Here is a 17,760-nt window from a genome sequence, read left to right as displayed (position 1 = left end):
ACACACACACGTACACACATAACCAGACAACAAAAAACACACATACAAACACACGCACACACAAAACACACACACACACACACACACACACACACACACACACACACACACACACACACACACACACACACAACGAAAAAGATCGAATGACAATTATTCCTCTCGGATGAAATCCATCACGGCTAAGAACCAGTCGTGATTAGTAACATTCTCTGTCTCCAAATCGTCACGTTCAGAGCAATTTCCAGTATGCACTACCCTTTGTCTTCTCTTTTTGTCTGTTTGTTTATTTGTTAGCTTGTTTGTTCGTTTGTGTTTGTTTGTTTGTTTGTTTGTGTGTGTGTGTGTGTGTGTGTGTGTGTGTGTGTGTGTGTGTGTGTGTTTGTGTGTATTAGCTTATCGGCACCCGTAGCAAAGGATCAGCACTTCCCTCCGTAACTTCTCGGATATTTACGAACTCTCTGCAATAAGTACTGCCAGCCGGGAATCTGAAAAATTGTCGAGACCTGGGAATGAGAATACCACTGGTATTTGAGGAAATTTGTAAATTGCCCCGAAAGACCCAGGAAAATTAACAAAGTCCTCGAAACCAAAACTACAAAGGCCACTGAGTTCATATTTTACGGGTCGCGTTTGTGATATTACGTTCGGTTTTCCCCATTCCGAGAGTACATTTCAGGCGAATAAGCGGCTATGGCGGCAGGCGGAAGTGTAGGACGTGTAATACCGAGACTCCATCGGGAAAATCAAAATCTACTTTCGCTTTCGTTGCCGCCGAGAAATGTCCGATGTCGCTTGTTATCGTTAGAGCTACTGTTATGACATGCAGTTTGTGCATTAGAAACGCGGTGAGAAAAAAAAGAAAGAAGAAGAAAACAAGCGACCTCTAGATTGTCGGGCCCGTTATCATGACCGGTCAGTGAACCTATGCGCGTTTGCATACCTGAAGTAACAATTGTTCGAGTTGAAATGTCAAGTAAACCTGTCAGTCAAACCCGAAACACGGCATTTATCCACACCATGCTAGTAGACAGCAAAACATTCCCTTGTTGTCGTGGCGAGACACGAGTAGCACACTTGAACTTATCAACAACAACAAAAACCCAACAATTTAAATAAGGGAATGGTGTGGCTGAAAGACAGCAATAAGGAGCCAAGGAGTAGCAGTAGAAAGGCTGCAGAAAGAGTCAGAAGCCCAGAGGAGGGGGCATAGGAGGTGAGGGGGTGGGGGTAGAAAGAGGAGACGGAAGCAGACGACAGAACATTATTTCAGAGAACAGGAAAGGAGGTGAAAGGAGACAAATTTAGAGAAGAAAATTTTCAGTCGCTACCCGGATTCGAACCCGAGAACTTTGAATGAGAGGCCAACACCCTAACCTCTAGGCCACGAGAGCCCCCTTCTCTCTCTCCTATAGATCTACACGATGAGAAATAGTAACTGTGTGTGGTAACTGTTTGTGGCCAGCTAGGTTAAAAATAACCCAATATAATATTATTTTCATTGGAAAGGCTTGAAACCTAGAACATAAACAAGGACGCAATATTCTAGAACTGCAACGATTTCACCAATGTCCAATAATTTCGATTAGTGCACGCCCTTATCATTATTCTGTTGGGACATTTTCGGTGTGAAATCGAAACGAACTCAACCAACAAACAAAATGCCTGTCGCCATCACAACAACACGTCATCCAGAAAACTTTCCATAACTTGTTCCCTAGCCACTTAAACCATTTGTCTTGTATTTTACAATTACGTAAGCGATAAAGCCCACCTTGAAGCTCACGTGAAAACTGCACCATTGATCTTTTTATAAGACTTCGCTGTGATGAAAAACAAACATTAACTCTTTCACTGATACAACTTTTCTTTCGCCTCTAGAGGAAATCAAATATTAACCCTTTCACTGCAGTGCGTTTTGTTCCATTTTTGGAGTAGCTCAAACATGTACTCTTCCATTGTGTGTATGGATGGGGTTTCCGTTTGTTTTGTTTTTTGTGAGCACAAAATATGAACTCTATCCCTACTTTGTTTTGTCTTTGGTAGAACTCAAACATTAACTCTTTCGCTATTGCACTTTTCCCTTCCCCTGTATCTCTATTACGACTCTACTGCAATCGCTAGGCTCCTGGCAGTTGCTTGCAGGTTGTATTCCGAGAGGGGAGGTTAATTCATTAATTAATGTCCATCAATAGTGTCCATATGCTGGTGGTTGGCTGGAGCTCTAGGGTGATTTGCTCCTTCTTTCCTATCAGACATCTATATTGTCCTTATCTCTCATCCTCCTTTTTGGTGTTTGTTACTTTCTTGTAAAACCTCCAATCTTCAGCACATATATGACCTTATTGTGTTACAAGTGCCGCAAAACGCTTATTAAAACAAACAAATATCCCACTTACTTCGTGTTGGCCCTAGCCGACAGGGTCGGAGCAGCCAGCCCCCTAATATCAAAGATATGTCAGTGGGGGCTTAAAACATCAACTATCATTTTCCTTTCTTTCCGACTTTGGTAGAGAATACCAACCTTTTCATCTTGTTCTGAATTTTGTCCTTTTACTGTTCAGCTGTTTTATCAGAGGAACCATAAATTATGTTAATCATATTAACCTTACCTTTTGAAAGATATAGACACACCCTTCTTTGATTCCAAATGTACTAACGGTGGAACAAATCGAGGAAACCAAGGTCAGAAAGGAGAGAAGCAGTAATTGGGCAACCCACTCCCTCTATGTCTACCACCACCCAGACAAAGCCGTAACATGCATCACTGCTTTCAGTTTAAGATCGCCTGCCAAGACGCAAAAGACCATCGCCTTTTAAAAAGATTAATTTAAAATCCTCCTAAAACTATTTTCCCTAAAAATATGAAGTGAGACGTGTAGAATAATATGAATCACATAATTATTTTGCTGCCCACGTGAGAATATTTAATATTGTAACATAAGTAAAAATGGAGCTAAAGATTATTATATTATTTTGATGACATGGCAGTGAGGAGGTTAAAAATCATTACCAGGAATAATTAGAAATCCAATATCTCCCGATCACCTTCGAATCAATCAGACGATCAATCATCGGTGCTTTCCGGTTCGTTATCAGCCCCCCGTGTATAAGGACGTGCCAACGACTCGAAATGAAACGACTCGTATTATTTCCAGGGATTTGTAAACCGCTCTCGACCAAGAACATTTTACTTCGTGACCTCCTCGCCCAACTTCCGAGTTGGAAGTTAAAGAAAGCACCACGTTGAACCAAGCAGCCCGCTTCCACAAAGCATGTGAACGTGTTATGCAGATCAGTAACGGTCGCTTAATGAAGAAATCTGGTTCGTGGAGGTCGGGGTTTGATGAAGATTCTGCATAACAAAATGTGTTATTGTTTCGATAGTTCTTGTCATAAAATAATCTATAATATTAATCAATTAAGGTCGTGGTATGGCACTGAACCTCTCTCTCTCTCTCTCTCTCTCTCTCTCTCTCTCTCTCTCTCTCTCAGTGGGTGCTTGGCGGGTGTTCTGGTGTGGCTTGCTCCTTCTTTCTTGTCAAATATCTATCCTCCTTACTTCTCCCCACCCCCAACTCCCTTTTTTGTGTTTGTTACTCTCTTGTAACACCTCAAATCTTCGGCACTTTTATGACCCTATTGTGTTGCAAGTGCTGTAAAACTCTTGACTAAAACCACCTCTCTCTCTCTCTCTCTCTCTCTCTCTCTCTCTCTCTCTCACACACACACACACACACACACACACACACACACACACACACACACACTCAGAGGGCTCTCGTGGCCTAGAGGTTAAGGTGTTCGCCTCTCATTCAAAGGTCCCGGGTTCGAATCCGGGTAGCGACCAAAACTATCATTTTCTTCTCTAAAATTGTCTCCGTTCACCTCCTTTCCTGCTCTCTAGCAATGTTCTGTCGTCTGCTTTCGTCTCCACTTTCTGTCCCCTCCTCCTTATACCCTTTGCCCCCTCCTCTGGGCTTCTGACTTTCTGCAGCTTTTCTACTGCTACTCCTTGGCTCCTTCTTACTGCTGTCTTTCAGCCACATCCCAGATCTTCTAGTAGGAAAGATCCTAGCCTTCTCGGACAAGGGCAAAATTTTTCAAATGTCCCGTATACGAGTTGCGCAGGTTAAAGATCCTTGGTGGTCTAAAATCGATAACAGTAGGCTTCGGCCGCCACCTGGGTAAAATTTAAAATTTCCTACCGACTGAAAATGTTTGATATGCACATATTATGACCGTATGCAGTTGCGAGCGACACTTACCAAAACACACACACACACACACACACACACACACAGACACGCGTGCGCGCGCCGCGCGCACACACGCACTCACTTCAGAGCTATTCGAAATATCAATACGATGCATCGAAATTGTATTAAAGTTAGCAACCATCAAATAAGTAAGACAGATCTTAAAATTAGAAAAACATGATGTGCAAAGTGGTGATTTGTGCTGCAAAGAGGTCCAAGTTTGTAATGTAATTTTTTCCTTTCGAATTTGTTTTGTTGGGGCAGTTTTCACCTTTCTACACCCACTTGATCTGTGTCTGTGGTGCAGTGGTTAGGTGCAACTCTGTCAAACACTGTAGACGTCAGTTTGCTTCCCGTGTGGGAGCAAATGATATGAAGTTTCTGTCTTTCTGCTGGGATGTTGCATCCTTTTTAGCCCATGCTGGCCGTGACAGGCATGGTCGACACAGTGCAGTGTGTCTCCTACTAAATGATATACATGTATTTAGTGTCGATGAGGGGCTTAAAGTATAAAGCATTTACAATTACAAGCGCTCTGTACTTTTACAACCACTTGTAAGAAATTTAAAGAAATATTATTAGAGTAAATGGCGTGAAGTCAGAGGGTCTCTCTCTCTCTCTCTCTCTCTCTCTCTCTCTCTCTCTCTCTCTCTCTCTCTCTCTCTCTCATGCTTTTTTTTTTTACAACTCACTGACTGTAACTGTGTCGTTGAGCATCTCTTTACTTAAACCAAATGAAACTAAATCAACACACTTGCACCCAAAAATAGTTTGTCAGATTAAGTGTTTTATGGCATTTGCAACACAAATACGTTATATAAGTTCCAAAGATTACAGGCGTCAGCATTACTAGAGAGTAACACACAAAGAAAAGATGGAGGAGAGACACAGATAATAGATGTTTGAGAGGAAAGAAGGAGCAAACCACAACAAAACCTCTACCAACTACCCAGTATCACAACACTAAAACCAATAATTCAAACAAAGCTGTGAAAAGTGTCATAGTTTGTATTCCAATGAATTTTCAGTCAATTTGTTGTGAACAAAATACATTGTAGGCCTACATGCAAAACAAAACAAAAACTGCAATGAACCATCAAAACTCGTATGTAGGTTCAATGTCACACTACATTCCAAAAACATGTATTATAAAACATAATAATATGACTGAAATATCATCTCTATACATGTGAACACACAAGCAGCCAGCTAATAGATTAAAAAAGCAAATTAAATTTTAATTGTAACTGCAAAAACATCATGCCTCCATCAACACAGTTTAGATCATTTAGAATAGAAGACAGATCGTTTTGACCCTGCCTGTCAGGGTCAATGTCGACTGAAAAGGAGACAACATTCAGCAGAAGAAGATACATTACTCATTTTTTAGCGGGAATCGAACTCCTGTCTTGTGTATGCAATGTCAAAAAGGCTAACCATTAAACTACAAACACTGGTCCCCATCAAATGTGAACCTCAAGCATGCACAAACAATAATGAGGAGAGTAGTTTTAAAAGAGAAACATGAACTGATACTTATGAAACAGTCTTCAGAGCATTGAAATTAAACCATAGTCCTTTGAGAACGGTATAACTATCGAGAAAAAAATACTTTTATCCAACACGACCATACTTGCAGCTGTACAGAAATATCAATCCTATATAACTGCAATGACTGAAAATGTTTTACACCTTAATCAACCTCAGAATCATCGCAATTTAGGACAAATAGTTGAAGATGAGACAACTCACAAAAAAACTGAGGAACTGTAAACACTGAATTCAGTCCCTTCCTCCTTATCACAAAGGTGTAAAATATTAGGGAAAGCCTGTAGCAATCATGACAGCCACATGGAGACTGCACTAATCATGTCTGTCCCATTGCAATAAGATAGAACACTAAATCCCTTTTTATAATTGTAATCATAAGTGTTATACATCCCCATCAACACCATTCTAAATCATGTAGGAGGTGAGCTGCTTCATCCTTACTTGTCAGAGCCCACCCAAGCAGAGAGGGATACAAGAACAGAAAGACAGAGATACCCTGTAAAATTCTCCTCCTAAGAGAACTGTACTCACGTATTCTGTGTGCGACGACAAAACACCTCACCACTACACCACAGACATTGGTATCCTACCCAGGACAGTCGAAATAGAACCCAAAAAATTTATTTTTTTTCAAAACAAAAAAAAATAACATCAATCCTTTCTCAACAGAAAAGTTGTTTATAATTAAGTAAGGTTTTACGGCACTCACAACTGCATAAGGTCATATGAGCGCCAAGGGGTACTCAGCTCACCTCTAAAGTGTAAAGCGCATAGAGCCTGCTGTTGAGCGGGGATATGCGCTAGACAAATGCTATTTATTATTATTATTATTATAGTCTCAACAGTACAAGGTCTGCTTCGACTATCAAGGCATCCCGGAAATAGTAGTTCATAAGAGAGTGACAAACATACAAGAGAAGTAGAGGAATAAATGATGATAGTAAGGATGAAGAAAGAAAAAGCAGCAGTTCCCCCTATGTTGTTCCAGCACAGTATGAGCATGCATTGATAAATCAGCCCATTTACAATTCTACTGTGCATAAGAACATGTTAATATTCCCCCTTTGGGAATGGCCTAAAGACAACTTCAGTCAGTAGCACTGCCCTAGAGGGCTAGCAACAGAAAAAAAAAAAGTTTAATAGTAGAGGGTTTTACGGCGCTCGCAACTGCATAAGGTCATATGAGCGCCAAGAGGTGGGTGTCAACAGAGAAGTCTTTACAGAGAATCAGACTTAGACTGCTCACCTCTCTAGCTTCAACAGCACAAGGTCTGCTTCGACTATCAAGGCACCCCAAAATAGCAGGTCACAAGGGAGTGACAAACATACAAAAGAAGTAGAGGAAAATGACAATAGTAAGGATCAGGAAAGAAAAAGCAGCAGTTCCCTGTTGTAGGTCAGGCACAGTTATGAGCGTGACATGAGTCAGCCCATTAACAATTCTACTATAGCAACAGAAAAGGAAGACAACTACACCAAAATTAGAGTCCCTGTGGCAAGAACACTAAAGAACTCCATCTGGCCCATGTTTACATGGTGCTGACCCAACAATTGGGAGTTACAGTGAAACTTTCTCTGAGACAGCCACACATGGTCGCAGAGAGAAGTGGTTGTCTTTGACAGGTGAACAGTGTCATTACGATATATAGAAAAAAGTGTGAGGGGGAAATAGGTAAAGGCCGCTAGTACAGGTGCTCTTGGACAGGTGGTCTTGGACAAGTGGCCATTAAAGCAGGTTGGACCCTTTTCATTTTTCTTTTGACAGCAACAATATATGCACTGTTATCTTCAAAAGGAAGGTGTATTGGCACAATTTTTGTTTCCCTAATTCAACTAAAGAAATAGAAAAATACTAAATCATTCTCATTTACATGTATTCCAAGGGTAAATTAGGGTGACAATGACATGCATCCGGTAATGACTGTGAATGTTCTATACACTCGTCCATGGTTCATAATTCTACCTTTGCGCAGTATAATTTGACATGTTTCACATTCTTTTAGCATGTATTCAAACCCAGATTTTAAAAAACACTCAGTTTTACTTCATTTACAGTTTGCTGTTTCACAAAGGCACCCAAGGAAGCCATCCTCCCTTTAATAATAGATCTAGGCTGCCAGCATGCCTTAACTGTAGCTGTGAACTACAACAACAAAATCTGTCCCACTTTTTAAAAATCTTTGGCAATATTCTCCTGCTTCCTCATTCTTCCATACTGTAACGTTGCAATACTCATAAATGCAAGGGTCTATCGAAGCGTTCAATTCACCAAAAACTTTGCCTCTATTTGACAGTCTTATATATTAGCAAAACTTACATGCGTCGGAGAATAACTTTTGTCACCAAATGTATAGACAAATGTACACACATGCTGATCTCATCTTGGTTTGGTCAAAGGCACAAAAGCAGAAGTCAATCAAAGATCCTGCAAGTGGCCAGAAAGCTAGTCTATTTGAAAGATTATCTATCTGCCACAAAATCTATATATTGTCGCTGTTGCAAGCAATCCACAAAGTCCAAATTTTGAGGATTTTCGATTTTTACACCCTCTCAAAGCCCTACCAAAGATGAACCTTTCAACATCATCAAAACGCAGTTTAACTCTTTATCTCTAGCAAGCCGCTCTCAGCGCCTCGCGGCTGCAACCGCCGGGCCAGTGCAGACTCCTTTACGACGACTTCGACATCACATTACTTTTCGGCAATTTCCGAAAACAGTTCTCTTTTACCGGAAGTTCATTCATTAGATGAAGAACTATCAAAATAAGTTCTCTTGTTACGATTTAACGACCCATTTAACGACGTTTTTGTCATTTTTAGATTTGGCACCAAAAAAGGGCCCCGGCATAGTGGGTTTACCCCCCTCGGAGATAAAGAGTATGCTATGGTCAAGGCTAACAATTTTCTTGCTTTTCGTAATAGGAACAACACAACAAAAACAAGGGGTTTTTTTGTCTCAGATGTAAAAAGTACTCAAACGGAGTGGATTGCTCGCAACACCGTCGATATGGAGTATAAATTGTATTAACAAACGTATATAATGATAAATGTGAGGCATCGTGGTGAAATCAGGTGCTCTTCAACATAATGAAATCGAAGAAACAGGCATTTTTCTGTCCATTGGGCAATTTTTATCAAATTTTTGTATTTTGACTCAACACCTTTAAAGTCCAATTAAAAACACATTTCTGTGTGGACTTTACAGAAAAATGTTGATTTAAGGCACAAAAATGTAAATTTGCAACTTGTAAGGACTCTGAAGCTTCAGTAGTGCCAAACTTTGGCAGCCATTTTCTCGTTAATTTTACCTCTGAAACCTGGCAACCCCCACCTTCAATCGCAAAATATCTCGACTTCCGTTCATGATATATGAGTATTTTTTTCACCGAAAGCAAGACAAATAAAGAAGCTGTAAAATCATACCAATAACTCCACATGTCCAAACATTTACGAGCGCCTGATTCCACCACGTCATGACACAAATGGAAAATATAAAAAACAAAGGAAAGTGTCCTGAAAGAGCTCGGAGCACAACATAATAGCCCTCTGAGATCAACAAAAGGAGGCTCAAGCCCCTTGGTCATGCAAATAAAGACACTTAAATAGACCTGATCACAACTGTGCTGCAGAGCAAAGAAGAGGCTACTACAGAAATCAGGGAAGACCTCTTATGTTGGCAAAGTTAGGGCGGACAGCGGCCCACAACTCTATGAAACAATTCATCAAATCAGAGATCGTGACAGATGGCTGCCTGTTGTGACAAGTTGTGGGGCACCGAAGGATGGACATGGCCACGTTGACAGTCCACCTTAGAATTACAAAGTTCTATCAGACATTTTTGGCCATTTTAAGTTACTAAGACCATGAGGTCAGAAACCAAATGCTATATCTGCTCTATAAAAATTGTAAGATTATTTTGAGTTGTTATCAAGATATTCAAGGAACTGCATTCGAAAAAGCATGACATGATGTGAAACTCAAAATTTTTAATATCATATTTCTCAAAACTACGTACTGAGCAGATAGAATTTGTAATTCTACAGCAGCGAGGAGTTGAACTCATCTAGGTTTGGGCAAAGACACCAGGCACATGACTGTGGTGTAGGCGTGAAGCAGTTTGGGCGGGTGCTTGAGCCGGTACTCAATGTCTTTACGGCGCATTTCCTCCATCTGTCGCTTCAGCTGAGCGTTGGACAGAACGGAATCTTCCTCCACATCCTCCTCACCCTCAGCACCACCACCATCACCCGATTCTGACAACACCACACTCTTCCTCTTCCACGGCATGTGTAGAGGGTCCACTGGAGAGTAACTACAACCGATTTCACCATTGCCGAAAAATCCCAGCAATGGAGTGTTTGGGAAGTATTTGCGGAAAATTTTGGATTCGACATTCTCTGCTCCATTGTAGACGTGAGTCCCGCGGCCCACACAAGCGTACATCAGCCCCAAACTGCTGTCCAAGGGGAAATCATACTGAGTCAGCTGCTTGATTACAGCGTCTACTTCCGGTTCTGTCTCGACTTCATCGCGGATCAAAACTGACGCAACTTGGACGTCTTCTCCACATATAGCAACTCCGGACATTGTGATGTCACAGGAAGAACTGAGGAAGAAAAAGATAAGTGAAACAGGAAACCTTAAAGAATTATCATAAAGCATTAACTCACTGAGGATTCTAGTCCTTCCATAATGCGCTAGAAGACATGCTGTTTTGAGGCATTTTAAAAAAAGAGGGATAACTTCTTTATTCACAAAGAATTTAAAATCTGTTTTTCGTTCCATTAAGATTAAAAAGACAGGCAACAACAAAAACAAACTATGAAATATGCCCAATTGCGTTTCTGATTTGTATATGGTGGTTTGAAAAGTGCTGCAACAATGCCTTTGACGTACAGCTGATCAGCATAAGCGTCCATCAAGTCTTAAATTAAATGTTGCAGCCTGGTGTTAGATGTAGATAGAAGTAAAGAAGTGGTCAGAATCAAACAGCCAACAAAAAAAGTTATGGAGAAAGTTTTAGTTTGGTTTGATTAAAAAGAAGCATATCGACACAGAAACTGAGATTTAATTTAGAGCAGAAAAAGAAGCAAGAAAGGCCGAATCAAGATCTTTAAAAAGTTGTAATTTTCTAAATAGCCTTGGTATCTCATATTCCAAGAGTTGAAAGCATTTATAAGAAAGTGGAATAGGGTTAATAAGAGAGCAGGGACGGTTAATAAAGGAGATATACACATAATAAACATATCAATTCTACTCAAGATTTTCCCCAACCAAGAGGTTTTAGAACATAGCGCCCGCGATATTCGAAGGAGCAATGAATACCTGTTAAATTTTCCACTAGCGTCCTTGACGAACTTTTCGTTAACGTAGCCTCCTGCGATGAGAGGCCGGTCAAACATGCGGAAGAAAGAGTATCCAATCTCTTGGTCAATCCCACTCACTGGACAGTACAGGTTGATCATTTTCACCTTGGGGAAAAAAAGCAAATAATGTAATTAATTGTTAATTGTGGTGGTTTAGCTCAATTTCTGTGATGCAACACAGGGTGTGTTGCACACCCGACATCTTACCCGTTACACAGCACAGTGAATGGCATTTTGCTCATTTGAAGGGAATATACTAATTTCACATATTTGTCTTTGTCATAACTTGTTTGCAAAGGTAGGAAAGTATGGTCTCTTAATTTTCATAAGTTAAAACATTTCGTTAGGAGTCTTTTGAATTACAACCGAGCGTGCTCTAATGACCACTTGTCCAAGACGATCATCTATATAAATGACCATTTCCCACTTCCTTCCTTGAGTTCTTTTTTAGTTTTAGTAAGAGTTTTACGGCACTTGCAACACAATAAGGTCGTATAAGAGATGAAGAATAGATGTGTTACAAGATAGTGACAAACACCAAAATGAAGGAGGAGAGAAAAGGACGATACACGTTTGAAAGGAAAGAAGGAGCAAACCACACCAGAGCACCTGCCAATCACCCACTGTCCTTGGGTTTTTCTTTATCAAGATGTCATTGATGTAAAAGTGTCATGGGACTATGTTCCCTGGAAGCTGAAAAAAATGGATAACATGTAACCTTAAAAGTGATGTTCCAGGCACCTGAAAGTGCTTAATCCAAAGACACTTAGGCATTTGTTAGGCACAGAATAAAACCACTTTGGGCAAATTTCCACTGAAAACGTTAGCGGGGAAGACAAGAACTTACAAAAGCAGCTCCTTGCTACTTACTTCCTTTTTCTTGAGTTTCTGTAAGGGGGCTGGCACAGCACTAGACGAACCAGCCCAGTGATTTTGCATGACCTGACACTCGGCGTGTTTACAGGAGAACGGCACCAGCTCAACACCCGCGTAGTCTCCGAACATGACAAGGGACATAACTCTTTCCCGATCTTCGTACTCCTGTGTCTTCATGGATTCATCTGTAGCTGCAAGGTCGAAAAAAAAATTATTGTAAGAGCTTTACGCCCTGGACAACCTAGCTTTTGCTATTAATTAACCCTATCCGTACGTCGTGTTTTACTATTGTATCCATACGACGTTGGGAACTTTGGCCACCATTTTCCAAAGAGGAAATATACTCATTAATCCTATCAGTACGCTTTGCATAGCAGTCTGTCAAAATGATTTTTTGAGAAATACTGAAAGTTTCAACGAGATTTTCGCACTAGAAGTATTCTAAAATATGAAGAATACAACCCCTGAGATACAAAATGACCTAAGGCGTATGGATAGGGTTAAATAAGCAGCTGTTTTAACCCTGCCTGTCGGGGCCAACCCAAACTGACAAGAACACAGCATCCTGGTTGACAAATGGAGATACTTGATTAAAAAGCTTAGTCTCTTAAAGATGGCAGGAGCCAGGGCTTGCTGTAAAAAGGGTTGTTGTTATCGATCCAGTCGGTAAAAGGGTTAAAAAGCTCTATTCTAGATTGTTTAAGGGTTTGAAAGAAAATCTTGAGAGCAAACCAACATGTTTGGGTCATGCGGAGACACATTATCATTGTAACACTTTAATTACGGGCTGATTTGAAGAAAAGGCACCAATTTTTGAAGAGGTTGCCCTTATCAAAACGCTTCTAAAAATGATTTTTCAACATTTTTCAAAACAAAATTTTAAGTATATTCGATTCTAAATGCATGAAGTTAAAATCAGCGTTTTAACCCAACCATTGCGTTTTGAAGATCCGTGCCTTCCCTTAATTGAAAAGTAACCAGCGCAATTTTGGCGCTCTCTTTTCCAGTAATATTCTCAAAACTTAAGAAAAATTACCTTTGTGGAATGACACTGGCGACATATTTTAGTTCCTAGAATAAGAGAAACCACAGCATTTCTAGCATATTATTCTTGGGAAATTTTGGTTCCTGTAGAAAAATACATTCAGTGTCTGTCATGTAAAAGTTAGGCTCTTCACTGTTGCATGCAGAAAACAGGAGTTGGATTCCCTAGTGGGGAAGTTATTTTATTGGGTATCTCTGTCTGTCTGTCTGACTCCTGGGGTGTTGTATCCCACTCGGCCTGGGTTGACCCTTATGGACAAAGTTGAAGCAGCCTGCCTCCCATATGGTCGTACTTGTGTCAACAGGAGCGTGATACATTTACAATAAGAAAATTAATTGGTTTGTTTTAGTAAGCATCCTATTACACTAATTGTAACACATTTACGCCATATAGGTGCCGAAGATTAGAGGTGTTACATGGGAGTTACAAACTCCCAAAAAGAAGGAGGAGAGATAAGCACGATAGATGTTCGATAGGAAGGAAAAAGAAAACCACACTAGAACACCCACCACCCACCCACAGAAAATTGAAACCAATCCTAACAGTACAAACAATTAACACCTACCTATGATACCATCAGTGACCGTGATATGAACAGAACAGTTTTTTGGCAAAGAGAAGCGGTAAAAATCCATCAAGTCCACAGATTTGCGCCTTTTCTTTTTCTTCAGTTTTGGAGGCTGCATAACACAGCTCCAGAGAAACTCTGTGCAGAACATCATAACTGCCCTGGGCTCGATAGGACAGTCCTGGAAAAGAAAAGCCATGCACAGAAAATTGTGAGACAATTAATATCTGATGTTTTTAACCAGAAAATGAAAATTATACACGAGGCCCATTGGGTCTTGATGTCTGACATGAAGTGGTTATTTTTGTTTTTCAAAATTGATTTCACATATTTTCTCTATTCACAAATGCAATGAAATATGTGGCTGAAAACAAATGCCACTTGTAAAAAAATAAGAATATAAGAGCATTTATAATTAAGTTTAACATTAGCAAACACTCTGTTTTCAGAAAATGGACATCAAAGTTCAGACCATGTTTCTTAAACTTGTTACAATCTTTCAAAGCAGTTTTGTCTGCCTACACCAGAACAGAACGTGGGCCTCTGCAAAAACATCGCTGTTTTAACAGTTTCCTCTCAGGTACTCCTTCAGCCATGGGAAAAGGAAAAAGTCCAAGAGAGCAAGATCCAGACTGTATAACAAATGCAGCAGGATGGAGAAGTGCAACTCGTATGAAGGCATGCATTGCCATGCTGCTGTGTTGCATCTTTCTCAGGGCGACCTCGTCTGAGTCTCAGCCTACCTTACAGTTTATGTTTAAGTTGCATCATACTGTTCTGAGTTCACCGACTTCTCCTGCTCCAGGAACTCCATGTGGACTATGCCTTCCCTGTCTCAGAAAATGATAAGCAACACTTTTCTTGCAGAGGCCTAACATAATGCATTTGATAACTACATTGTGTCGCAGTCTGATCTCCTTTCAAAGGTCTTGCTCATCGCCTAATAATGCTAAAATCAACAAAAACCTCCCCATAAATAGATACCATGCTTTCATACAAATGATTGCTACTGAACAGCTTTCGGCAGTAAGAAACTCAATCACAGAACATTGCTGATGCAAAGCTCTTTGGAGGTCGTCATTTTAGCTGACCAAGGTACCCAACCACGTGTTGTGACACATGCAATTTTGAGTGTGCATGACGTCATAGGGGATCAAGGACTTGTGATGGGTCTCATTTAAATATTGAGAAATGCATAAGCGTCTCAAACAGCTTCTCCCAATCCAGCCAACCGTACCTGTCCATGGTGGTCCCTGTTTCCACTGACACGGCTCTGGCGAATGGCCAGTTGTTGGCGCCAACAAACCAATCCCCCCGTTTCCTAGAGGGGTTAAAACAACAGGATGGGAGCAGGTGTGGCCCCACAAGGTGCAGGAGGCAGAACCGACCAATGCGTGGTAGACGCTATGCTCCTCACTGACACACCCCTACTCTCCCTTGAGTGGGTGTCTAATCTGCCTAACATCTCTACTACTTTTATCAACACACCCTCTGTGGTTGAGAAGGTACCAGCCAGTTTGAGAGTGTCTGGGTGCAGGGGAAGGACCGAGCGGAAAGCCTGACTTGCTTTCTGGCCCTGAAACCCCTTAGTAAAGGCACAATGACCCAGGACGTGACGATCCAATGGCTTTCCCACTTGGCCAATACCTCATGAAAGAATAGAAAACTTTAGCCAGTAGCCATTGGTGGCGGGGAATGGGCAACGTGAACCCTACCGGAATTACACGGTCACAGGGCAGTTAAGTTTTTCCAGTCTCATGAAAACTCCTAGTACTCTCCTATCCTCAACATGAATGGCCTCTTCTCAGGGTGGGAAGACAGTCCACAGACACCCCAGTCCACAATGCCATGACACAAAGAATGTGCATGATGTCATAAAGAGTTGAAACTTTCTGTGGTGGTAGGCAAATGGCTAGAAAGAACTTGTAGGAAATCTCCCTATTCTATAATGAAAAGTAAAAAGTCATGGCATAACAGACATACCCTCATATTTATCAAGCATCTGCAAAATGTAAGATACATAAGGGGATACTCATAAAGCAAACTGTAAAAAGAAAAATGAGACACACTAAGCAAAGAGGAACTCATGAGGATATAAGATGAGAATCCAAAGATGGAAGTCTTAATTATAATGAGAACAGTCTGAGAGTTTAAAAAATTGAGAAAGCATCAGGCTGAGGTGATTCAAAGCAAGGTAAAATTCATTCTGTTATAATTCTTTGTTTTATTTTTGTTTAGTAAGAGTTTTACGGCACTTGCAACACAATTAGGTCATCATACAAGTGCTGATCTGTGCTCCAAGAGAGTAAAAAACATTTTAAAAAGAAGGAGAGATAAGGATGATAGATGTTTGATAGGAAAGAAACAGCAAACCACACCAGAGCACCAGCCAACCACCCACATCCTGTTGTTCTGATGTGTGAACCGAGACATTGAGACTAATGTTATAAAGGAAGCAGGAGAGAAAGCTCTGAATCTTCATAAACAAAGCATGGAATAGATTTTCGGGCTGGGATAGTCTGACTTTGTCAACACAGAGGAACTATTACAGGGGAGGCACATGAAAGAAACATCGGTAAAAAATGTCTAGAAAAAAAAATACACAAAGAGAAGATGGTGATGAACTGGACAAATGTTAAGTAAATTGATGACAAGTACAATTACCAGAATGGCCTTGAAATGGAAATGACCAGAGTAATATGGCAGAGAAAGGTTGAGACAGATGCAATTACACTGGGAAAAACTTAGGGAGAACTGGAGAAAGACAAACAGGACAAACACCTTTGGAGAGAAAATGTCAAAAGCCTATTCTCCTTTGGGAAAGTTAGAGAGATGTGTGCAGCCAGCATCTAAATTCACAAAATGTCAGTTCGCGAAATCAGGGGCAATGTAAAAAGAATAAGACACAGCCATTATTTTGCAATGTTAATAAAAAGTAACACTCTATTTTTGCTGCTGAAACATGATGAAAACAGTCAAACAACTTACCAGAAAATAAGAATTGACTGAGCTCCACCACTCCTCGTCAGCAGTGTTGTGCTCACAGAAAAAAGAATGCCATCTCATTTGTCTCCTTGAACATTTGGCTTTGACAGCTTCATCTCTCCAAAGTTTACAGACCCTTGAGGAAAAAAAGAACAAGAAATAACATTAATTACAGTAAGCACCATAATGTCCTGTCACGGTTATAACTGACTACCGTATGTTTGTGTTATGATGACGGTGCATGTGGCTCATTAACTCTTATCATCGATCACAGCCGCATGCTCCACGATTGGTTCCATTTACACCCTGTTCCAGCCAAACCTTCACAGAGTTTCACATCCCCTAATTAAACGGCTGAGTCTATACGCACGCAATTGCGTGAACAGAAATTCAAATTTTGCTATACGCACGCAATTGTGTGCAAGGTATCATAGTTTTCTATTTGCACGCAATGGTGTGTACAGTCAAACCTGTGTAAAACGGCCACCCATTTGTCAAGGAGAAAAGTGGCCGTATATCACAGGTGGCCATCATAGGCAGGACTGGTCAAAATGAAGAAAGCAAATCATTCTCTTCTGAAGTCCAAACCGGGGCTGATCTCAGACTTAAGACTAACACAGGGCTAATTCAAAAGGGTTTTGGGTTGGTTTTTTTAAAGTGGGGTGGATGGTTTGAGAAGCGTTTTTTGCGTTGTTTTGATGGAGTTTTTTTGTTTTTTGTAAGCTTTCTTTTTGTAGCTGATTTTGAGCACGGGTAAAATAAATGAAATATTAACTCTTTCTCTGCCCATTACCGATACATCGGCAGCGCGACTGCACCATTTTCACCCATTACCGATACATCAGCACAGGCTATACTCAAACTTTATTTAGTTCGTAAATACTTGATCCATAATTTTAAGTTTTGATATACGCAGTGGCTACGTTCACGGCGCCCTGAATGCAGTTTGCAGGCGCTGTTGAGGTTACGTTCACGGCACTCAAGCTGCCGGTTTAAGGCATGATGCGGGGGGAAATTTTGAAATTCGTTAAGAAGAAGAAACTAAGCTTACAAATGTGGTAGCATCATTGGGTAGCATCAATATAAAAAGAGTGGAGAATTAAGTCATGAA

General features: G+C 40.6%; 1 protein-coding gene across 1 annotated transcript in view; it reads right to left on the bottom strand.

The window, feature by feature from the left end:
• Positions 1-9,772: 9,772 nt before the first annotated feature.
• The window catches only part of LOC101854445 (F-box only protein 22), an 11,082-nt gene continuing 3,094 nt past the window's right edge, over positions 9,773-17,760 (bottom strand). The window contains exons 2-6 of the mRNA XM_005109102.3: positions 16,653-16,785; positions 13,662-13,845; positions 12,046-12,242; positions 11,135-11,280; positions 9,773-10,415 (exon numbers count right to left, since the gene is read on the bottom strand). Coding sequence (XP_005109159.1) covers positions 9,869-10,415; positions 11,135-11,280; positions 12,046-12,242; positions 13,662-13,845; positions 16,653-16,785 — 1,207 coding nt within the window. The 3' untranslated portion in view covers positions 9,773-9,868. The remainder of the gene's footprint in view (positions 10,416-11,134; positions 11,281-12,045; positions 12,243-13,661; positions 13,846-16,652; positions 16,786-17,760) is intronic.

Source organism: Aplysia californica, unplaced genomic scaffold, assembly GCF_000002075.1.
Source record: "Aplysia californica isolate F4 #8 unplaced genomic scaffold, AplCal3.0 scaffold00748, whole genome shotgun sequence".
NCBI lineage: Eukaryota > Metazoa > Mollusca > Gastropoda > Aplysiida > Aplysiidae > Aplysia > Aplysia californica.
The sequence above is the reverse complement of the archived record's forward strand: the minus strand, read 5'-3'. Positions and strand labels throughout refer to the sequence as shown.